A 23,861-nucleotide genomic window follows, 5' to 3' on the forward strand; every position below is an offset into this window, starting at 1 on the left:
TACTCCCTTGCACATGGTCAGTGGGGGCGACACCATGATGGATAATTTGTGGCCAAGTAACGGCAGCTGTTGGTCAGCAGTAATTGCTGGGGGTAATTAATGACAGCTGACAGACATTCACGCTGTCCTATGACCTGTTCCACAGTGAATAACATTTCCGTACTCCCCTCGCCATCATTTCCTACTACGCTGTTATGACGTGAGTAAGCCCTCTTGTCTCAAGCCTCTTTGGTTGAAACAGGCAGCCTTTGGTTATGTCAACAAGTTGTTTAATTGGTAGCTAAGGTGCTGGTTACACATGCTATGCGGATATTTTTAAGCAGAATATTTGTTATCCGTTTCTGTATTAACACGAGATGTGGATAAAATAAAAACTCCATTGTGACAGGTGCATTTTGGTGACAGATCTGAGATCGCTAAAATGGCTGAAAAGGACCAAGTGTGAAAATGCCCTAAGTTTGGACTTTTAAGTCACTTACTTGACCTAAAAGCAAAAAGACAACCTACGTGACGTGCACACAGAGCAAATCTCTCACCATCAAGCTGGGCTGCTGCTCCACCACCAGTGGCTCACATGCATCCAGCAGGCTGTCCAGCTCATCCCCCAGCACCTCACAGGTGGCCAGCGCGTCCCCGGAGACGGGGATGGACAGGGGAGGCACGCACGCCTCCGGACTGAGGGCAGAGCTGCTGTGTGGGAACTGCTGTGTCAGGGTGTGCTTGGCAGCGGCCGTGGGTGGAGGATGGGAGGACACGTCACTGACGGGAATCGGAATGCCCAAGGACAACCGGACTGCAGATGCATGTGGGGGAGGAGAGGGGAAAACAAGACAAAATGGAGACGGACACAGGGCAGCCGGGAGTGAGTTTTCAGATGAAGAAAGAATTATTAAGGAGAGGGGGTATGAAAAGGGGGGATTAGAAAACTTGCTTTCAATTCCCCCAATTGTCCATTCTCTCTTCTAATGAGAAAGTGTCTTCACAGGAAGAGACACTCCAGCCTTTCACAGGCTAAATGAAGATTTTCTTCTACTCTAACAGATTATATACAAAGTGTGAAAAAGAATGGTACAGCAGGACATCTCATCACAGTGTGTCCACAAGTAGCGAACAGGTGAAAGATTGCGAGTGATTGTCTGGGTCTTAGTTTTCATGTTTCACCGAAACACATGAATAAACTCTGTTGCTACGTGACATGCGTTTTGAACTCTGCCCTGGTCTTAGTTGTGGTTACAGATCAGAGCCAGAGAAAACAGCTTCAAAGTATGCCAAGAGTCAAAAATTAAGGAAGTACAGATGCAGACATTTACACGACCTTTATCAAACCAACCAGCTCATAAACTTGTATCAAACAAAACAGCTGCTATTCAACCCTTCTTGAACTTTGGTAACACTTCATTTTAGGAGGCCTTTAATTACAGTGTACTTACTCAGGTACTCGGGTTACTCAGGTACAGTGGAATAACTGATACAATTTAAGTACAACTGCAGTATGTGTTATTACATTATATTCAATTCAGCCCTTTGCCTCCCTGGAAGAATTCACCACCTTGGCCAATTATTATAAAACTATAGTACATTTAGTACATAGTACATATAGTACATGTTCATTACTGCATGTAGATACACAAAATGCATGATGTAATAACATGTACTGCACTTACATGTTATTACACCAGTTGTTGTACTATACCTAATGGGCAAGTGCACTTAAACTAAAGTCTCCTTGAAATAAAGTGTTATCAGTTGAAGAAATGCTATAAAATGTGTGTGTGTTTCTTTAAACATACCTGCAGAAATCTCCTCCAAGGAATTAAGCCCATTGAAGGACACCTAAAAAATCCCCCCCAAAAAACATGTAGGTCAACAGAACATTAACAAGTGTCAGAGAAGTTTCAGGCGAAATGAAATTGGAGTTTAATTCAATTTACCTTTAAATCAGAGGATTCCTCTTTAGTAGCTGAAGCAAAAATCCCATTAGTACCCTCTGGTAAACCATCCTGTGAAAAATGAGTGCATGGCTTTTGACAAGGACCATGGTTGGTTGCCATCACAATCATTTGAAAAAATGTGTCCAACAATGTGTTTATAATAATGTACATCTGTATTGAAATACAAAGTGCGGCAACAATTATTATTATTATTTTTTTGTATCAACACATATTTACTTGCTTACTGTAAATTTAGTCATAAGGTCCAACGTGTTATTTATTCTGCAGGATGATGATAATAGTAAGAAAGAGCCAAGCACATAGTCATCAACGTAAACCGTGCCAGTTCTAAGGGCTAAGACATGCTTGAGACAAAACATCAGCTGACCATAGAGGTGTAGTAGGATGTCTGAGACTTCAGGCCCAGTTTGCATGCAAGCTCCTGTGACAGCTCCTTCATATGTTTGTCCTGAGAGAGAAATTCAGTAACACTTTAGGTCACATCACACCATCAGGTGATGTTTCTTTCATACCCAAAATTACATCGCAACAACGGAATATAATCTGACCGACCCCCCAAAATCCCACAATACTATGTTTTTTTTAATGACTGACCTGAGTGGAAGAGGGAAGGCAGTCGTATGCTTCCCTGTGGCGGCCCAGCTGTCTCAGGCACAGGGCCTTGCGGTACAAGGCCTTCTGACTGTCCTTATTGAGGGACAGCACCTGCTCATAGTCTTGCAGCCCACGCTCATACTCCCCCTGCATGATAAACAGAAAAGGTTCACATTAATATAGGGGACATTTCATTTCTCCAAACTTGCATCCTTTCCTCTCTCCTCCGTCGTCGTTATCGACTTGGGTTAAGTCAGTTTTATACTGGACATTCATCTAACACTTAAAATCTGAATGTGACCTATCTGCTTGGAAAAAGATGACAAATTTGCTCTTTTGCCACAAGACTTAAATTTCTTTTCCAGATACATCATGTTTGTAATTTCAATGTCACATGAATGTCCCCAAGAAGGACAGAGGACACAAGTTTGGATAAATGACTTGCACCCAAGGAGATAAAGATAAATGACTGAGCACGGTCAAGGAATGGCATGAGATTTATTGGGGGTGATTGTGCAATGTTTACCTGAGAGGCATGTCTGCCAAGTGTTCAACTGTGACAGTTTGTTTACATTTTGAGCAAAGGTCAAATGGGAACTCATGTGGCTTCCCACTTCTTTCCTGTGTCTTTAGCGTTTTGTAGTTTCAGGGCATGACGATTTTGTGCATTCAACGGCAACAAAAACTTGAAAACACTGAGTAAAAGCATACTGAGTAAGTCATATCTGTAAGGCTCATCTCAGTTAACCGATTCATTTCTTTGTAGTACAGTGCCCTCCATAATTATTGGCACCCCTGGTTGAGATGTGTTTTTTAGCTTCCAATTATTTTATTTTTTTTCTAAATAATATGGGACCTTAATGGAAAAAAAAGAGAAAAATCCAACTTTCAATACAAGTGCATTTATTCAGTGGGGAAAAAATCCCACATAAAGAAATAATTATTTGACATCAAATAATGTGTGTCACAATTATTAGCACCCCTGGTGTTAATATTTTGTACAACCCCCTTTTGCCAACAAAACAGCACCTAATCTTCTCCTATGATGTTTCACAAGATGGGAAAAGACAGAAAGAGGGATCTTCAGCCATTCCTCTTTGCAGAATCTCTCTAAATCATCCAGAGACCTGGGTCCTCTCCTCTGTACTCTCCTCTTCAGCTCACCCCACAGGTTCTCAATGGGGTTGAGGTCAGGGGACTGAGATGGCCATGGGAGGAGCTTGATTTTGTGTCTGGTGAACCATTTCTGTGTAGATTTGGCCATATGTTTAGGGTCATTGTCTTGCTGAAAGACCCAGTGACGACCCAGCTTCAGCTTTCGGGCAGAGGGCAACAGATTTTGATTTAAAATGTCCTGGTATTTCAAAGCATTCATGATGCCATGCACCCTAACAAGGTTCCCAGGGCCTTTGGAAGCGAAACAGCCCCACAGCATCACTGACCCACCCCCATACTTCACAGTGGGTATGAGGTGCTTTTCAGCATGCGCATCTTTCGTGGTACGCCAGACCCACTTAGAGTGTTTGTTGCCAAAAAGCTCAATCTTGGTCTCATCTGACCAAAGCACACGGTCCCAGTTGAAGCCCCAATACCGCTTGGCGAACTCCAGACGCTTGCGTTTATGATTGTGAGTGAGGAAAGGTTTTTCTCCGTGCATGCCTCCCAAACAGCTTGTTGGCGTGTAGACAGCGCCTGATGGTTGATTTGGAGACTTTGTGACCCCAGGATGCTACCATTTGTTGTAATTCTGTAACAGTGAGCTTTGGAGATCTTTTGATGTCTCTTACCATCCTCCTCACTGTGCGTGGTGGCAAAATAAACTTGGGTCCTCGTCCAGGCTTGTTTACCACTGTTCCAGTTGTTTTGAACTTCTTAATTATTCCTCTCACAGTGGATATGGGCAGCTGCAGTTGAGTGGCAATCTTCTTGTAGCCTCTGCCTGACCTGTGAAGGTCGACACACATCTGCCTCACTTGTATGCTGTGTTCCTTTGTCTTTCCCATGTTTAAGAGTGGATAAGAGAAATGGCCTCGGTGTCACGTCATATTTATACCCCAGGGAAACAGGAAGTGATGAATTACTAATTAAATGTTCCTACATACTCTGGTAAACTTTTTAAACTACTGTAGAAATGACAGAAATGCTTCAATTATATTTATTTCCTGGGAATTGTTAAGGGTGCCAATAATTGTGGAACAGGTGATTTAATGAAAAATAATTATTTTTTAGTCAGGGATTTTTTTTATTTTCATACAATTCATTTGAGTTGAAGGCTACATTTTCCTACAATTTTCAGTGTGACAGTATTCTTCTGCAATAAACACTGAATTTATTTTAAGGCTTTTAACACATCTCAACCAGGGGTGCCAATAATTATGGAGGGCACTGTAGTTATACTTTAATCCAGTGGTTCCCAAACTTTTCCCCCTGCGCACCCCCTTTTCCATTTCAATGTCGTTCACGCACCCCCTAAGCGAATGTTGCACAGCCGCACATTTTGGGCAATCCTCATTTCCAATAGCCCTGACGTTATTTCTGCCATTATTACAAGTCTAGGAGTTATAAATTACACTTCAGATGGACCCTTCAAGCATACAATTCACCAAACAATTAAAAACTACATAATGTTCATGAATTCTGTATGAAAACACACATATCAGCCATTGCTCTATTCAGCTCATGCACCCCCTTATGGCAGGCCGCGCACCCCCAGGGGTGCAAGCACCCCACTTTGGGAAACCCAATTGAACTGAAATTCAAATCATGCAGAGGGAGTGGCAACACCAAAACCAGAAATGGGGAAACCCCCAACCAACAAATGGCATCCCGTCTGAGCCTACCATGCTGTATCTGGCTGCTCCCCTGTTCAGGGTCAGGCTCTCCAGCAGCACAGAGGGCACCGATGCCTCCTCTTCTATAGCGTAGTTCAGCACACTAATGCCCTCTGTGTAGTGCCAAACCGCTTGCTTCCAGTTGCCCTCCCGAAAGGTGGCATTGCCCTCCTCCAGGAGATTGCAGACTAGCTGGGTCACAAACATCTTCGAACGAAGACAGAGGGAGTTAATAATGTCAAGCAGTGGATGTGAAGAAATTGACAATAAAGCTGACTTTAAACATTTCAAACATTATTGTGATGTTATTATAATTATTGTTACATTATTGTGAATTGTCATACAATTAATTCTGCTCTAAGGATAAAACAAAACAAAACTGTTTTACCATGAAGAGGAAGGCAGCCTCAAGAAAAAGAAAATGACATTGCAACCGTCTGGCAAATGTTGAGAAGTGGGAAAGTATGTTTAGTCTACCTTGAAACTTTCTGGCTCTGGAAAGGGCAAAGAGGACCTAAAACAAAACAAAAAAACAGTAGGCTGACTCATATGCCATCACGAGACGGCTGAACAAATTGTGCAAAATGTCGAGTCAGTTTACTTCATAAACACCAGTGCTCTCTTGATGTTGGCTTTGCGCTTCTGTCGCTCCACGTCCATGGTGCCCAGCACAAAAATGTTATCATGGAAGTTGCAGCTGTAAATGGGGGTCACATGTAGTAAGAGGATGGCTATTAAGTCCTGTGAATGATAATATAAAAGTGGGGTGACAGGGAGAGTTCAGCTGAGATTTTTTAATTGATTTGGCAGGCTAAACGACATGCTAACGTACTAAACTTGATAGTGCAAATAAGCGCAATCCAGTGATGTTTTACAGCAATATCTGCAGAGAAATAATTAATATAGTGCATTGCATTCTCCTGTGCAGCATCCTTTCAGCAAACACTTTCGCCCGCGGAAAGCGGAATATAACCATCGGTTATCTTGACTAAGACGTAGTGTCACGAAATGAAAAACATTTAGCAACTCCACAAAGCACGAACCACAGACCTGACAACCATATGCCAGTGTAGACGACTACCACACGGAGCAAACATCTGCAAGGACATCAACACCATTCATCTGAAATGGTTAGAGCCTCTAGCTCTAGGCATTAGAGCTAGTTCTACAATACTCACGTGGAACAAAAACGGTTCTGAACTTGCACGAAAGCTCGCAAGTCAGCATTAGAGCGAGGTCACATCATTTTTTGAATAATGTATCAAGGCAAACATGGTACTCGGGGCTAGCAATATCCTTCCTTTCACACACACCACCACCGCCGCGTTTCGCGTTTTTTCTTGTTTGCCTAGAAAGTTTCGTTTCACTCGAAGACAGACAGTCAGAGCTCCACCACTGGTCGGAGGAGACAATCCTCCGGCCATCAGTAGGTTATTGCTTCCTTATTCCCTAATGGAAATGGAAAATCTGAAAGGTGACTCATTTACTAATATGTATTACACTAATATCAGGCTACTTAATTATTTGAATACTTTCATGTCTGATTGCAAAATCAAACTGACCAAAAACAACTTGTTTCACCCACTGATGTGGGCCATTGATTTCACAGACACATAACGATGCTACTTAACACAGGACAACACAATAAATAATGTATTAAATACATGAAATACCCCCGTTTAAAAAAAAGGGAAACTCAAGTGGCTGTAGAAAAAACTACAAGTCCCTTGGATCATCATGACCGGTTTTTGAACCATTCGACGTCATCGTTGTGAGCGGGACAGCCTGTGCTTCCAGTGGGTGGCAAATCTTCTCAGACCTATTTTCTACCACGCCACAGGTATTTATTACATACCTATTTTATAGTATACATAACGTTATGTAGAACCACGTCTGTATGTCATGTAAAACGCATTTGTGAAAGGAGCACAGAATAGTCTTTCGGTTTAATTTTCGACATAGCTAGCTAGTTAGCCATCTCGAGCTCTGATGGAACATGTGGGTTTTCCAAAACATGAACAGTGGTGTATTAGCCACAGGTTGTTAACAGAGATTAGTATGGCTGTGGTCCCTACATGTTCGTGAACTTGGATCATGAAACGACAGTACTGTCTTTATTCCTTGCCGATAATCCGTGTAAACCATGGGCTGTTTCTTGTTCACGCTAATTGGATAAAGTGTATGTTGTCACTTGGCTAACCAGGGTCCTTGTGTTATTTGGTCACATCATGTTGAATGCAGACTGTTTGATGAATAGCTGGTAGAGCTGGTAGCTCTACTGGTGCACGTAGACACCACAAGCCAAGCACAGGTTACTCTGTCTGTCTAAAACCTGGATTTTTGATTGCATAATGCTCTTCAGCGAGGCTCTTCCTTCGCGCTATTTTAAGCCTTCTCAAAGGATTTTATTGGATTTTCTGGTCGGACCTCTGTGGCTGCCAAGTGTCATTGCAATGATTGCATTCACTGAGAGTGCACTCTAGCAAGTGTTTTGAGAGGGCATTTGGAAACGCCTCTTTGCCCTTGCCCAATATGTAGTAGAACTAGCTGGGAAATGTGCAAGTGCAACACATTTATAATTTCATTATGATGCAGGTGTACATATGTTATTACTATCCATGCATGCATGAGCAGAATTGTTATTCAAAAACATTTACGTTGAAGAAGTAATGAATAATTTATTTAATTGTATTATTAATTATTATATTTTCTATTATCTGTTATATTTTCTGTGTGTGCATGAGACCAATCAAGCCTAATCCACCAAATCAAATGTATCTGTCCGTTTGAACAGGGTCATTGTAGGTCGCCTCATGGCTACGGATGCTGTTGCCCAGCTGGCCGACTCCCTGGCCAAGACTCAGGTGGTAGTGGGGGAGCTGAGCTACAAGGGCAAAGGACTCAAGCTGGACAATGCAGAATCAGGTCTGTGGGATCTGTAATTAAGCACTCATCCTAATAATAACAACAACAACAACATCACAATATTAACAATTATATAAGAATCGTAAAGCCCCACTCTGTCTGATCCCCATTGGTGTGTCCTTGAGCAAGATGCTTATCCCCAAATTACTTCTGGTGGCAGGGTGGTACCCCTCGTGGGAGCCATGGCCACCAGTGTGTGAGTGTGAATGGGTGAATGTCAGGTATGCATGTAAAGCGCTTTGAGTGCAGCACTATATAAAATGCAATCCATTTACCATTTATTTAACCATGTTCTTGGAATACCTCTCTGTACTACAGTTGCTGAAATTGTCAAGGACATCAAGGAGTTCCAGGGCCTTCAGGCTCTGCGGTTGGAGGGGAACACGATTGGGGTGGAGGCTGCAAAGGCCATTGCAAAAGCCTTAGAAGACAAGAGTGACTTTCAGGTAGAGAGAAATATTTATTTTACAGCTAATTTGTTGGAGTTTTTTTAAATCTCAATAATCATGCTCATATTCTTGATGATTTTTATTTGTTGGGATCCTGGGGTCCGGTGTAGGGTACTATTCGATACAAATAATCTCATCAAAGTTGTCATTAAAAGTTTTAAATGAAGATTAAACAAGAGAATCAAGACATGACATTACTGTACGTACATATACACAAAATGCATCAAGTCACAGAATTCATATTACACAATTTCCAATGAATGTGTGAATTAATATAAATTCTTAAACATTGTATGCCCTGTTGTAGGGCATTAGTATTAGCTCGAGGTACTGCAAATGTCCATTGTTGCAGACCTTGCATTATAAATATGGATGTTGAAAGTCTTACTGAATCTGCTGTATTGTTACAGTGCGGTTATATTATTTAAAATTGCTCATACTGAGATCAATAAAGATCTATCAGTTTATCAAGTTAATCAAGAGTGCATGTGGATATTTGAGAATTAAAACCTAATTGTTGATGTTGATTAAGCATGTTAATTTTGAGTCTATATCCTGTGCTCCTACTACGATGGTGAGAAACTTGCTGAAGATGGTCAGTAGCCATTACATAGTATGTAATTGGATTCGATTGGCACTGCACCCTTATCAGTGGTATTGGGCTGTGGGAGGTTCAAGCATTAAATGGTTCCCACTGGTCATGGATTTGTTTGTACAACAATGCTTCATTAGTAATAATCATTTTGCAATCCTCATATCATTATGTATGGGATTCTGTTCATTAAGAACATCTTGAGTTGAATGTGAATGACAATCATTAGTGGACACAACCTATCCAACAATGGCATCATGTGTATTGCTCACATTATTTACGGAAACAAGATCATTTGTTGTATATCTGCTGCTTGATATCTGCTCTCCTATGTCTCGTTCTTACTGTGTTGCCTCTGTCTAGTTCTGTTACTGGAGTGACATGTTCACGGGTCGCCTGCGCTCCGAGATCCCTCCAGCCCTGGTGAGTTTGCAGAGCACACAACAGATCTTAACTCAAATTTCTTCTCATCCTTTACCTGTCAGACTTCTTGCTCTTATACAGCTTGTATGATAGTAACAGGGCTTGAAAACGAAATTATTTTTCAAACGTTCTGTTCCGAACGGTTCAGGCAAGTTTCAGTTTAACGTTTTCGTTCTTGCAATCGTTCCCCCACAAAAATATCGTTCCTGAACCGGTTCGGAACGAAAAATAACGTTCGTTCTTAACGTTCCTGCAGTGTTTAACGGCCATATTAAGTCTATTTTCGTGGACTTTATCTTAGAATAGACGTACTCATTATTTCCCCTTGATTTACACAGCTATTCTCAAAAATAATAACACACCCAAAAACACTCAGATGGGCTATCCATCCTGGCAGATTTAACCTATGCCCATAATTCCAACAGTAGCCTATGCCAGCCCAGTAGCGGTGGGTGGAAATGTTGATTAGGGAAGCACAATACAGAATAGCGCAGGTGACGTCCGCATAATAAGAGGTGTCGATAGGCATGGATTTCAGTTCTTGCCTAGCTCTATTTAATAGGCCATGATGAGGTTTGCAGCAAGTGAAACGTGTAAGTAAAAGGGACACAAGCTTGCTCCACAAAAAAAAATCCCAAACTGTTTTGAGATGTGCACGATGCAAGGGGTCACTAGAGAAGGGACAGGTTGCATAGTCTAAAACCTCGGATATGCTCTCAGATATCAGCTACCAACCATTCCAGTGCAAGTCCATCACCACAAAACCGGAGACCTTTTGTAACCTAACAGACAAGCATCACAAAATAGTAAGAGTTTCCACGTAGTCCATCCCCATCAGCCCAGCCCTCTGCACGACATAAGAGAATAATTAATAACTTAAACAACAACAAATGCGCTGTCTTTCTCTATCCCTGCTTGTTGTCACACGCGACCTACTGTTACTCGTGATGACAGCCAGGAAATATTGCGCAATACTGAGGAAACCATCGAAACATTGAGTGGGCCAGCTAGCGTCAGTCCATCTGCCACGAATGACTTTATCCCGCATTGACCACAACAACAGATAAGACGTCCTTGATTACAGCACATAAAACACCAGCTCTCACCTCTCTTCTCTACAACCGACAGTGGGATACGCTGCGCACAACAAAAGCACCTCAGTAACTTCACGACAACATAATTTGCCATAACCGCATTGAACATCGAGGCACTCGGCGGTGCCATTACAAGTAGTAAGCTAAACATGACTTACCCACCAGTTGCCTCTCGAGAGCACTCTGCGAATTAGGTTCATCAAATCGCCTATCCAATTCCTTTGCAAATCATAGACTGTATGGTCCAAATACTCTGTCCCTGTAGGAATCCCAACACCGATCTCAAGACATGTTCTCTTTTGCTCTCCATGGTGTCAATATAAAACTCTGTAGGCCTACTGTCCGTGAATGAGACAGAAGAACAGTGCGGGTAAAGTGTCATCTCTCTTACAAAAACTTATTTGATATTGGTGGTCAACAACTTTAGGGCGGGTTTATTAGAGCCAACTTCCAATTACTACGAGAAAGCCAGGAGAAGCACATCCGTCTAAAATGTACCCAGGAAGTTTCTCCATACAATCTGATACAATGCACAGCATTACAGCCGCACTCTGATCTACTCCTCAATATTTTATCAATCGGCGGCAAGAGCTCAGGTGAAGCAAAATGTTGTTGCTGTATGCATGCTTCTCCTCATACACGTCAGTAGCCGAACTAAAAGACTGCTCGTTGCCATGGTTACTCCTAAAACAAAATCGTGCACTTGTATGAAATATAGATAACGGAAAAAAACGTTATTAACAGGTTTGTGGATTTCAGAATAACGTTTTTGTTCCGGAACACTTGAAGACCATTTCGTTTTTGTTTCCGTTCCTCGTAAAATTCCATAAAAAATTTTTCGTTTTCGGTTTTCGTTTTCGTTCCTTGAACCGGTTCGGAGCCCTGGATAGTAAGTACTTAAGGTTTCTGTATTGAAATAATGAACAATATAAGTATGTGTCAAACTTTGTTATTTCAAAAATGGGAGTGGGGAAAATGCATAGTAAGAAATAAAACGCATTGCTCTGCCGTGGCCTAGCGATGGACGCACTGGGTTGCTGTGCCGGCGGCCTGGGCCATTTGCCGATCCTTCCTTGTCTCTCTCTCCCCACCCGTTTCCTGATTCTCTTCCACTGTCCTGTCGGGAATGGGGGCAAAAAAGACTTTGAAAAATATATATTTTTTAAGTAATAAAGCCATGACCTGTTATTGTCTGTCTGGTATGGTAATTTAAGGACCTTTTGTTGTTGTTGTTGTTCCCAGAATTCCTTGGGTGATGCCATCATGATGTCTGGCGCACGGCTGCGGGTGTTGGACCTGAGTGACAACGCGTTCGGGCCGGACGGGGTGAAGGGCATAGAGAAACTGCTGAAGAGCACAGCATGCCACACGCTGCAGGAGCTGAGGCTCAACAACTGCGGCATGGGCATCGGCGGAGGAAAGGTGGGTCACGTTAGCCTGATTATCAACTACTTTCAAATCTCTTTGAGACTTGGTCTGACCAAGAGCATAACAATTAACATTTCCCAAACGGCATGGTTGACCTGCCTCCCTTGGTTTGCTATGGTTGTTTGCTTCCCAACAAAGTGGGAGGAGTTCCCAATGTTTCGGGAGCTCAGAAAGTAATTGCATTGCTCTTGACCTGACTAGTAGCAACTCTGAAGGTGTTGCGTCACTAGGAGGGCACGGCCTGGCTAGTGTCACGTGGCCTGTGCTAAACTCAGCACTGTGCAGTGTGCACTGTGTACTGAGGTTGAATGCACTTTCCGCCCTCAGACAGTAGGCAAAAATCAAAGGTGAAGTGTCATTCCAAATCACGTTCTCTCTGTTACACTTCATGGAAATGATGGGTGCCGTATGTCATCCGAGTTTGCCAGCCACCAAATTACAATTCATCATGGAAAACGCTGTTTGTTGTTTTTACCTTTTTTTTTTGTTAACCCTAGACACATGCCGATTTGTCTTTTTGAATCAAAACTGTTGTCTTATTATCAGCGAATCAACAGTTTGACATCTGACATTCAGCTACGTAACAGACATGGCAACCGTTGAATGCGAAAAAGTGTACTTCACTCCACACCTCGAAAAAAAATGTCCATTTTCAGGGAATCATCTGGATACTTGCAGTACATTTGAATTGACTGCGATTAGTAATGCAATGTCCTACGTACCCAAACAGTGTGAGACACACGCAAAAGCACACACATTTTTTTGTAAGCTTGCATGTGATGTAAGTTTGTAAGCTTGCATGTTGATTATATTCCCTGTGACTGTTCCACCAGATCCTGGCAGCAGCACTGACAGAGTGCCACAAGCAGTCAAGTGCAGCCGGCGCCCCCCTCAGTCTGAAGGTGTTCATTGCAGGCAGGAACCGACTGGAGAATGATGGAGCCACAGCTCTTGCCCAGGCCTTCCAGGTGACCATCATGCTGAATGATTTGTCACTGCACCATGTGCATGAACTTAGTAAAAATGGTGGGGTGGTGAATAAGCAGCTTTGTACTTTTACCTACTGTTCTTATACCAATAATCTAATATAAACTGTGATGGGTCAGAGCATCACCTAAATGCAATGTACCGGTAATATGAAAAACAGTTGAGGAAATTCGCATACCGTATTTTTTGGACTATATGTCGCTCCGGAGTTTAAGGCGCATCGGCCCAAAAATGCATTTTGAAGATGAAAAAAACATATATACGTCGCACCGGACTAATCGTCGCACATTTTTGAAAGGTTATTCTATCCATGGAATCTATGTTGTGATAACTGGCGCATGGTAAGCTGCTGCTCGAAGACGGCATTGTTTTATAAACCAGCATCTGAAGCAGTGGCAACGCATTCAGAGGTGGTGGTAATGCACCAACTAAGATGGTTTGCCAACCGCCATAAAACCACAAAAAGAAAAGAAGAAACAGTGATAACGCGCCATGTTACCCTGTAGTCGGAACAACATTCAATTGTCGGCATTGTTTTACGTTTGGACCGTGGGAGGGTTCGAGGCAACTTTGTTCCGTCTCCAGAGCATGCCTTTCTTTACCCTCTTTTTCTGAGACTTCAGCCCATGACGGTATCAAAGGTGAGGGGGATTTCATCCATGTTGTGTAGCCTATGGTAGTGTCAAGTTGTGCTCCTTTGTCAGAAACTCGCGGAAACGATCGATTTTCACCTGGAAGTCGGCTGACTGTCTTTAATAACACAAACTTTCGTTCTCGGATAGAGAGGCGATTGTGTTGCATAGCGCAAATAAATCCACGAGAGGGAATTGCATTGCATAAAGCGATAAATCCACGAGGTCCGGGACTTCCGCCAAAAGTCCTATTCATTTCTTTGACAATGTCATGGAGCCCGTAACAAGACCGTTGACTCGCAGCGCGCGCATTGTTCGAGAACACATTTGTCCTGTATTCAGCTCTTCTTCTAGACGTAGGCCTTGAACCTTCAGATAGCTTTTTTGTTTTTTTCATAACATGCACATTTTCCTCCGCCTTTCTCCAGTCCCCAACCAGTTTTCCATTGCATCCAAACTTTCGTTCAGCTGCCCTATTGCCATTTTCGGCTGCATATTTAATTACTTTCAGCCTGAACTCAGCAGTAGGCTATATTAACTTTTTTTGGGTGGTATATTTCTATTCAGTCGTCATTGTAAATGCTATTTTTTGTTGTGGTAAAACATTTTTTCTATCAGTGGTATTAGGCAACACAACATAGTTGCGCACATAGTGCTCTCCCGTGGTGAAAAAAAACATATACATGTCGCACCAGAGTAAATGTCGCATGTCCAGCCAAACCATGAAAAAAAGTGCGACTTGTAGTCCGAAAAATACGGCTTGTTTCTCTAGCGTAATATTTTATCCAAGTCTACACAGATGTAACCGTAAGGAATTTGAACACGAATATCTCAAAGGGGATGTTATTAAACCCAATACCTTAAATGTCAATACAATAGTACAGATAATGATTCAACACTTTGTTTTGGCAAAATTAAACACTTTAAAAATAATAATGTGTATGCACACCTATCAAGCACTTCCTTGTGCACTCCTTTAGAACGCCACTGATGTTGGTGTTTTGTGTGTGTTGCTGTGTGTTTAGCTAATGGGCAGCCTGGAGGAGATCCATATTCCTCAGAATGGCATCAACCACCCAGGCGTCACGGCCATGGCCAACGCCCTGCAGCACAACCCCCAGCTGCGCGTCATCAACTTCAACGATAACACCTTCACCAAGAAGGGAGCCATCGCCATGGCACAGGTACTGCATGAGCAGGGAGATGCATTTGCATACACTAGATCGAGTATACCACTTTTTCAAGTCATGCACTGTAACCTACCAGCTTTTTGAGTTCTGCACAATCATGACGACTTATGTATTAATGTGTGTGACTTTGGCAGCTGCAATGAGCCAAGTTGCAAAAGTTGTTTAACTTGTGCAAGTTACAAAATGTTTTGAAATGTACAGACGCTTACCAGATGGTGAAAGAAAAACAGGATGACTGTTTTTGTAATATGGCGTCTTAAAACCTATCATGGCATTCTTTTAAAAAAAAATCCCTCAGGTACATGGATCAAACAATTGAATCACAATAATTAATTAAACTAGGGACTGTATTGAGAACATTAAAGCATCTGTTTGTTTTAATGATTGTGCTTTGTTTTTTTGTATCTGCAGGCGCTGAGGCACCTGCGTAATGTCCAGGTGATCAACTTTGGAGACTGCCTAGTGCGCTCAGAGGGAGCTCTGGCCATTTCTGACACTCTTGTGGAGGGCTTACCCATTCTCAAGGTAGATGGCTGACACTCAACACTGTATGTGCGGTAAATGTGGTATTAGTACAGGGGCTCTGGAACCTGCAAATGTTCAACTGTTTAATGAATGGTTTTAGTATTGCAAAGACGGTGAACAGAGTTAATTTACTTTTTGCTCCACTTATACACTTGCTGTTTTTGGCGACAATTATTTTTGTTATCGTTGTGTGCCCTGTGCTCTCGAAGCCCTGTAAGGATACATTCTCCTGTGAAACGTGTGGATTGCTAACTCGCATTGATATTCCTGCCCTTAGGAGCTGAATTTGTCATTTGGTGAGATCACAGAGGATGCAGCTTTGACAGTGGCACGTGCACTTCAGGACAAGGCACAACTGGAAAAACTGGATCTCAACGGTAAGGGGGGGGGGGGGGGGGGGGGGGGGGGGGGGGGGGGGGGGGTGGGGGGGGGGGGGGGGGGGGATTTAGGGGGGGGGGGGGGGGGGGGGGGGGGGGGGATCGGCTTAACAATCACGTAGTACAAAAACAGCAGACGTAACAAATGTAGCATAACCAATGTCATAAGGCCCATCAGTCAAGATCATGATCAGGAGGTAGAGTAGTGTCACACCTCCTCAGAAAATGAGGCGTATAATAAAATTGACCCTTCACAAATGTCACGCCCCCTAGTTATTGTAGCCACGGCCGTCAAAGAACCAGACACGTGTTTGGGTTGCAGTTCATAGGCCACGAGTGTACACTAAATTCAGACACACACAGATTACTGGAAGCTATATTTAATTGTGAAGTACAACATCTTGGATGATAGTTATGTAATGTCTGTAACCAGGACATTTTGATACTGTTTGATTTCAGGGTCTGCCAAGGGACCTTTTGACGGAACTTTTGGCACACCGCTCCAAAACGGGGCGGTGTGGTCACATCTTAACAACACATCTCTTCTGTTCACTTGAATTGTTTTAGTTGACAGTTTATATCTGTAACAGCGTTGGGATAAGTGCAGCCCCATTTGGGTATTTTTTTTATCACACAAGTACGCATAGTCTACACACACCGAGAAGGAGAGAGTGCTGGGGTTGCCGTCCACTTCTCTGTGACGTATATTTGGCGCATATAACTTGGTCTTATAGTCTTCAAATTTTATTTGGAAACAGCTATTGGCATTGTCTAATAGGAACCAAGAGACTATTATGACTTGCACTGCTATCTGAGAGATGCACTAGGCTATGTATTGTGCATGCTGCAAAGGAGATAATGCAAAGGGGAAGTGGGCTCTGTTAGCAAACAGGACTGTCGCACAGTTAGCCTAGACATCGTATGTTGTATTAAATTAATAGTTTTGTTGTGGTTTTCAATCGATGTGCCAGTCACCAGGCCAGGTTAATATGGGGTAAAAATAAGAATAAGTTAGGAGACAAATTGTCCAATAGGCAAATACACCGGCATAGTTTGTTGATGGAGACTTTATTTAACTCGACTCAGGTTAGGGACATTGTAGAAGCAAGTTCAATGTACAAGTTTCCAATGCAATACATCTTAGACTTGAAACATTTCAACAAACAGCAAGTTTTTGTAAAACCAAAGTTTTTCTCGGAGGCTAAGTCTTTTTTGAAGATTGAGTTTTTCCCAGAACCAGTGTTTTTCTCGGAGACTAAGTCTTTTTTGAAGACTAAGTTTTTCCCAGAACCAGAGTTTTTTTCCGGAGGCTAAGTCTTTTCAATAAACTAAGTCCCACAAAACCAAAGTCAAGAATTACTTACTGCAAAGCCAGACAGCAAACCGCGGTGAAGTTGATCAACTGAGGAGATGCGTCAGGTTGGCTCTTGGGACTCCGTTGGCATTGTCCTCCTGAGCTCTGGCCGTCTTTTATGCTCCCAGGTCTGGGGCATCTTGTACACCTGACCAATCCCTGTCCTTTGTCCACCTGGATTGACCACCTCTTGGCCAATCAAATCTCAGATGACGTTATGATATGTCGGGGAATTTTACAAACGTGGATTTATTGACGGGAGTTTCCAAAAAGAATATCTTTAAAGGGCTTTTTGGGTTTTTAATTAGTTTTGAACATAGGCATAGGCATGTAAGTTAATGCACACACACACACACACATGCCTCCCTGTCAAGACAGTGATGTACGCCACCTGCACTTGGCAGACTGCCCAGACTTTGGTCTTTTGTCAGGCGCAGCTGCCCTCACTAACACGCACACACACACACACACACTCCAGTTTCTGTGTCTCTGTTCAACATATAGGAATTAAAGTATTAAAAGTAAGAACTGAAACATGATAATATAATAGTAATAATAGTAATATAAGTATAATGCAAGTAGTATAATATACGGTTCATTTTTACTGCCCTTTAGGTGCAAGCACTAACTACTCTGTCACTCTATATACCAGATTTCCTCCATAGTTTGTTCCTAGTTATTTTTCTACAAAGCAACTTAAAATCCCCCTCCTCTTGTTCATCACTGTTGGTAGGTAACTGTCTGGGTGAGGAGGGCTGCAGCACTCTGAAGGAGACGATGGAGAACATGAATATGGGAGACCTGCTGGGCTCGCTCAGGTACAGCACCAACATGTTCTTAGTAGTGGTGTCAACAATAGTCGATTTGTCAATGCATTGCAATGCGGGGCAGGATTCGGCAAATGCCATAATCGATGCGGTATATTTTTTCAAGGTTCAATTACTTCCGTGGCCATTTCCGGAGCAAATTAACTTTACATTAAATTAAAGCACTTCAAAGCATTGAAACCTGCAGGACTGATACACATAATAGTCAATAAAATGTTGTTCAGTATCTGACTGCTTGTATTGCCTCATGACTGATGAAAAATTTGCCCTTGCTTTCAGTAGATATGTAATGCATCGCAACGCAATACATCGTAGAATCGAACTGAATCAAAGCGTTACCTCCCGAATCGTAATCGAATTGAATCGTAAGGGCAGTGCCAATGTACATCACTAGTTCTTAGGTTCAAAAAGGGTTCCCAGCAGGAAAAGTTTGGGAACCACTTTGTGTAGCATACGTACATTGTGCTGGTCCATGGGTGGTAGCTTTCTCAATAGGCCCTCAGAACTACCCACCACTGCTTAAGCTGCTAAGCTGCCATTTTCCGAGCTTGGTCATAGATATGAATACTATATATGCTGTGTTGACCACCACTCCTTTTTAGTTAAATGATGGCAGTGTTATACCGGCTAAACATAGTGGCAATCTGACTTCTGCCATCAGTCAGTGACAAGGCGATAAGCACATTATCCTGTAGGTGGCAGTAATGCAAAGGCAGTAACGCAACAAATGGAGGATACTCGCCCAAGACTTCAAGGGTTGAGCCATATCAAAAGGCTAAACACAGCATTTAGTGTCATCTAGTCATCTAGTCATATTTATGCAAGCCTGTTAAATGTTCTTCACACAGTGGTCAGGGTTTGCCTGTACTGACATGGTTGACCATGTACATGAAGTAAAAGTAAGTTGACTGTGGTGGCAAAATTCCATGGTAAAGGACAAGATTGTGTTGGGTTAACAGATTTTGACGACCATCACATAAGAATGATATACATTGTACCTTTAATCTGAGCCTTGCTTGTGTGTCTGCAGTGATGACGAGGGGGAGCCTGAGGATGATGATGAGGACGATGATGATGATGATGAAGACGACGAGGATGATGATGAGGAAGTTGGAGAAGAGGAGGAGGAGGAGGAGGAAGAGGAGGAGAACCAGATAAAGCCGGTCAGTTGGGCATTGGCATTCCAACTCCATCCTGTGCTCTATACATTTCGATGTATTCTCTGAAAGTAAAACCCTGGTTGGCCACATCAGGTAGACTCTAGAGCGGGGGTTCTCCGCCTTTTTTGAACAAACACCCCCTTGATCTCATCATAAGCCTCCAATAGTCCCCTTGACGTCATCATAAGCCTCTCAACGCCCCCTTGACCTCATCATAAGCCCATGAACGCCCCCTTGACCTCATCATAAGCCGCTCAACGCCCCCTTAACCTCATCAGAAGTCCACCAACGCCTCCCCTTAGTATTAAAAAATTAAATGTACTAATGCACCTAAGTGGCAACTAAGGACCACTCCCTCTCAATTGTATCCTTCTTAACGCCCCCCTAGGGCTCCCCAACGTCCCTTGGGGGGGGGGGGGGCTGTAGCATCCCCGTTGAGAAACTCTACTCTAGAACTGGCTGAATTTAGTAACTAGTCTTTTGTTCCTATACCATTTTGGCCTCCAAGCAAATTAGTTGCTGAATTGGATTGGTGAATGTAGTACTGTTTAGTAATGTCAAACAAAGGAAACGTGGGTGTGTGTTGGGTCTTCTCACCAAAGCTGCATTTCTCTCTGCTGTTGTGTCTTGTCAGATGACCCCTCCTCCATCAGAGGCGCGTCCTCCTGATGTCTCGTCCTTCCTGAGTTTCCCCTCGCCAGACAAGCTGCTCCGCCTGGGGGCCAAGAGGGCAGTGCTCATTGAACAGCAGGTATGGGCTCAGGAGAAGAGGGCATATCTCACACTCTAAGCTCATCATTTCAAGTCTGGATGTAATGCTTTGAGGTGTAGGTTTTACAAGGAGTTACACAGGAGGAGAACAGACGCTGTCAAGACTTTTTTTGAGGTGGGATTTCTATGTTGGCTCCAGAGTCTACTTTCAAGCAGATTAGCCATTTCATACTAGAGGAATATTTTCTTCATCCTTCAAGGATTTCTCTGCTAGACGAGTTGGAATTGCATACATTTTTCACATACTGGGTTCCGACTGACTAACATTAAGTCTTGTAGAATCACCTGTCGTGCATGATAGTCATGTAATAGTTTAATAACACCTTAATACTTTAGGTAGCATGAAGAGAAATGGCAGGCATGTCTTTGATTTCCACAGGTGGATGTGAATGATGCAGCTAAGACAGCAGAGGCCTTCCTGAAGGTCTCATCCGTTTACAAAGACCAGGATGAAGAGGTGAAGAGAGCGGTACTTGACAGCGTAGGTGGGTGTCTTCTCCTTTTATATTTGAAGAGTTAATTTGCAAAACGGTGTATCTCCATTTTGTAGTTGGGAGTTAGTTAGTTCATGCCTAATTATTCCTGATAAGAAATGTGCAATTAAGTGCTGTACATGTTATGAACGATGATGATAAACCTGTTTTCTAAAACTTCATTTCTCTACCAAATATTTCACCTCACCTGCCTCAGCTTGCAAATTCAACAGAAGTTGGTCATGAAGTGAAGAAAAACAATGTGGGGGGAAAAACAATGTCTCATCAAAAAGGGAGTCCAAGGCACTCTTCTTGTCCAAAAAATGCTAAAAAGCCCTTTATTTAAACATGGCTATTCTCTCCATGAAAAACATGAGGGCAGAGACCCACGCTTAGCAGGGCTTCAGCAGGAGTTGGAATTGGAGTACCATCTAGTAACAGTACATGTAGCACTCCTGTATAACTCCTGCTTGAGTTGTGCCGGTTATGATCAGATGATGTCCTGAAGTTGAGGCAAATATTTGAAACCATACCTGTCAACCCTCCCGTTTTCCTGGGAAACTCCATATATTTCCCACTAACTTCTGTTTTGGTATTTTCCGGAAAATATCCAGATTTTTACATTACCAAAAAAAAATTGGTTCAAAAATTCACCTCCACAGCCCCTCCAGTTTAGCCTGAGAAGCCATACCCTTTCTACTCATTAGTAGAGAGGGTCTGGGTTTTCAGACACCTGCCAGAAGCCTTTATGCCAGCCACCACCAAGAATTCATGTTCCTTAAAAATGCCAGCTTTAACCCTTGAGCTCCGCAGTCCTGTGTGTGTCCACTCCTTGCCTGGTAGAAAGCGACAGTTCACAAACAGTGTCGTTCATGTGGTGCTCACAAGCCTCTAAACAGCAAATCATGACAATTTACCTCATCACAGCTTGCTCCAGCATGAAGTTTTGCATCAGGTCCAGGCAAAGATGGGCCATCTTGCTTACAACTCAATTTGAAGGAGAAAACGACAAAGAGAAATTGATATTCCACTCATATAAAGCTATGTACACTCCTTTGAAACTATGGGTTCTGTGTGGATTTTTTACAGGACTGGCCTTGCACAAAGTTGATAGGTATGTCTGGAACTGGCTTGTCGCTCCTGAAATAAGGTGTCTCATTCCTGTGCCATTGAATGATAGGGCCAGTCTGCTACAGCTAAGTGATGAGCCAGACATGTTGACATGTGATGGCCTTGTGTGTTTTTCAGATGCCATCCTGAAGAAAGCCTTCTCCAGTGACTCCTTCAGCACCTTCCACTTCATCTCCTCTCTGCTCATCATGCTGGGCCTGCTCAAGGTATGCATAGCCTCTCTCTCTCTCTCTCTCTCTCTCTCTCTCTCTCTCTCTCTCTCTCTCTCTCTCTCTCTCTCTCTCTCTCTCTCTCTCCTCTCTCTCTCTCTCTCTTTCTCTCTCTCTCTCTCTCTCTCTCTCTCTCTCTCTCTCTCTCTCTCTCTCGGTCAGTATGTCTGTCTCTTTTTCCGCCATTCACTCACTCACGCGTGCACACACAAGTAGCAATTCATTTTATGCAAACTCTCCTGCTACATTCTCATTTAATTTTAAATTAAGTGCACAGGCAGTTTATCACATTAAGTCAGTCTTGGTACATCCAAACATTTGTGTGCGTAAGTTACGTACGTAGCTTTTTGTAGTATGTACACAAGCTTTGTTACATGATATCCCTGACCATTGTTTGCCATACTGTATATTGCCAATGGTTTGTACTGATGACTGTTGCCTCCCCTCCCCTGCCCTCCCCTCCCTCCTGGTCAGAGTGAGGAGAAGGTGAAGCCGATGCGCGTGGTGGCGGGTCATCTGCAGGCTATTGAGCACGCCGTGCAGCAGGACTACTTCCCCCAGGAGCACATCGCCGTGCTAGATGCCTTCATGTCACGGTAATATATAGGTCACTTGGCTCAAGCGGAGGGTAGGGTGGGCCTCATCAAGTGTTGAGGGTCTCTCTGGCAGGCACGTTTAGCCTAGTTGTCATATTGGGTAGATTGGGAATGCATCTTTTGGTTAAGTGAAGTTGATTTACGTTTTACGTTACAAAAAGCTGTTTTCTGTTTCAATTGTTTGATTTTCTGTATGAATTGAACGTTAGAGCTTAGTAATGTGAGCTGATTGGTACATTTAAATGCTAATTCACTTTTTCTTCTGGTACTCTGTAGACACAGTCGGGCATGTGAGTCGTGTGCTGGAGCCCGAGACAGTCTGAAGTCCACCCTGCAGAGGATCAGACCTGAGTGCTAGAGGGTCACCATCATTATCACTCTACCTACAGTGTCCCTCAAACTCAGACTGTAACACAAAGACCTCACCCATAACACTCCCAGACCAACCACACACACACACACACACACACACACACACACACACACACACACTCCCACACTCCCCAGCCTCCCCCTTGTGCCACAACATGGAGAGAAGAGTCGAGACACGCAGGATAACCCAGAAACTTTGTCTCAGCTCCTATGGAAGACAGTAGGGCATGTCATCACATATCATGGGCACGGTACCGTACGGTACGCCAGACAGGGTGGGAGCTGTGTGTCCTCATGGCACTTCTCTGGACTGATTCATTCCAAGACTGAACACTTACAGATGGCAGCATGTGATCGTTGGAGGCACTTTTTAAAAAGAAAAAAAAAGAAATGGACAAGACCACACTTTTAAGGAAAATAATTACAAATATGAATAATGTAATAAACTGTATTAAAATGTGATATTAAAATTGTAAACATTTCTTCTTATGGAAATGGCAAACAAGAAGGCATTGAATAATATGCATTGAGTGGTTTACATTTCATGTGGTGCAAATGATAGTAGCATATAGACCACATGTCTAGGCCATCTGAAGATGAATGAACAGATGAAGTCAGAGGACTGAACTTCACTTTTCAATTTGATGGCTAGATTGGACTCCATGACTGTGCCCAATACAGAGTAGTGCTATTCTGGCCTGTTAAAAAAAGACTTGTTTCCTGGTCAATTGGACATGACTCTGTGCATAACAAAACTTTGGTGATGAAAGTATTTACATTAGGAAAAAAAAGATTGCAATTGTGTTTACCTTAATGCTATAATCTGTATGGGATAAAAAGCACATGTTACAAAGGCGATGGATTATTGTCAGTTCACATTGTACAAAGAACGGGTCAGTAAAGTAATATTGAATATTCTCATCTTTGTCCAGTGAATGCTTTCCCTCTCCATTTTGCTAAACGATACTC

The 23,861-nt window shown here is 42.8% G+C and overlaps 2 protein-coding genes across 4 annotated transcripts in view; one reads left to right on the forward strand and one right to left on the reverse strand.

Moving 5' to 3' along the window:
* Positions 1-6,711, reverse strand: part of zc3h7ba (zinc finger CCCH-type containing 7Ba) — a 30,762-nt gene extending 24,051 nt beyond the window's left edge. For 2 of the 3 annotated variants that reach the window (XM_063222414.1, XM_063222407.1), the window contains exons 1-9: positions 6,556-6,711; positions 5,979-6,074; positions 5,855-5,891; positions 5,387-5,584; positions 2,547-2,693; positions 2,320-2,400; positions 1,932-2,000; positions 1,791-1,833; positions 537-793 (exon numbers count right to left, since the gene is read on the reverse strand). In XM_063222414.1, the coding sequence (XP_063078484.1) occupies positions 537-793; positions 1,791-1,833; positions 1,932-2,000; positions 2,320-2,400; positions 2,547-2,693; positions 5,387-5,584; positions 5,855-5,891; positions 5,979-6,037 (891 nt within the window). In that variant the 5' untranslated portion in view covers positions 6,038-6,074; positions 6,556-6,711. The other variant, XM_063222421.1, reaches the window with a different exon arrangement.
* A 413-nt stretch (positions 6,712-7,124) lies between these two features.
* rangap1a (RAN GTPase activating protein 1a) lies at positions 7,125-23,813 on the forward strand. The gene is made up of 16 exons (XM_063222429.1): positions 7,125-7,217; positions 8,172-8,302; positions 8,621-8,748; positions 9,707-9,766; positions 12,103-12,282; positions 13,122-13,256; positions 14,933-15,091; positions 15,509-15,622; positions 15,900-15,999; positions 18,087-18,171; positions 19,211-19,343; positions 19,975-20,091; positions 20,491-20,596; positions 21,833-21,921; positions 22,399-22,520; positions 22,797-23,813. The coding sequence occupies exons 2-16, from the start codon at positions 8,191-8,193 to the stop codon at positions 22,876-22,878; spliced, it is 1,722 nt and encodes a 573-aa protein (XP_063078499.1). The 5' UTR covers positions 7,125-7,217; positions 8,172-8,190; the 3' UTR covers positions 22,879-23,813.
* The last annotated feature ends 48 nt before the right edge of the window (positions 23,814-23,861 follow it).

Source organism: Engraulis encrasicolus, chromosome 2 (assembly GCF_034702125.1).
Source record: "Engraulis encrasicolus isolate BLACKSEA-1 chromosome 2, IST_EnEncr_1.0, whole genome shotgun sequence".
Lineage (NCBI taxonomy): Eukaryota > Metazoa > Chordata > Actinopteri > Clupeiformes > Engraulidae > Engraulis > Engraulis encrasicolus.

What these genes read in the sequence shown, in the direction of transcription:
- rangap1a (XM_063222429.1), top strand. Translation starts at nt 8,191, where the DNA reads ATGGCTACGGATGCTGTTGCCCAGCTGGCCGACTCCCTGGCCAAGACT. An exon ending in GCTGGACAATGCAGAATCAG is followed by an intron (nt 8,303 to 8,620) that starts GTCTGTGGGATC and finishes TCTGTACTACAG; the next exon opens with TTGCTGAAATTGTCAAGGAC. An exon ending in CCGAGATCCCTCCAGCCCTG is followed by an intron (nt 9,767 to 12,102) that starts GTGAGTTTGCAG and finishes TGTTGTTCCCAG; the next exon opens with AATTCCTTGGGTGATGCCAT.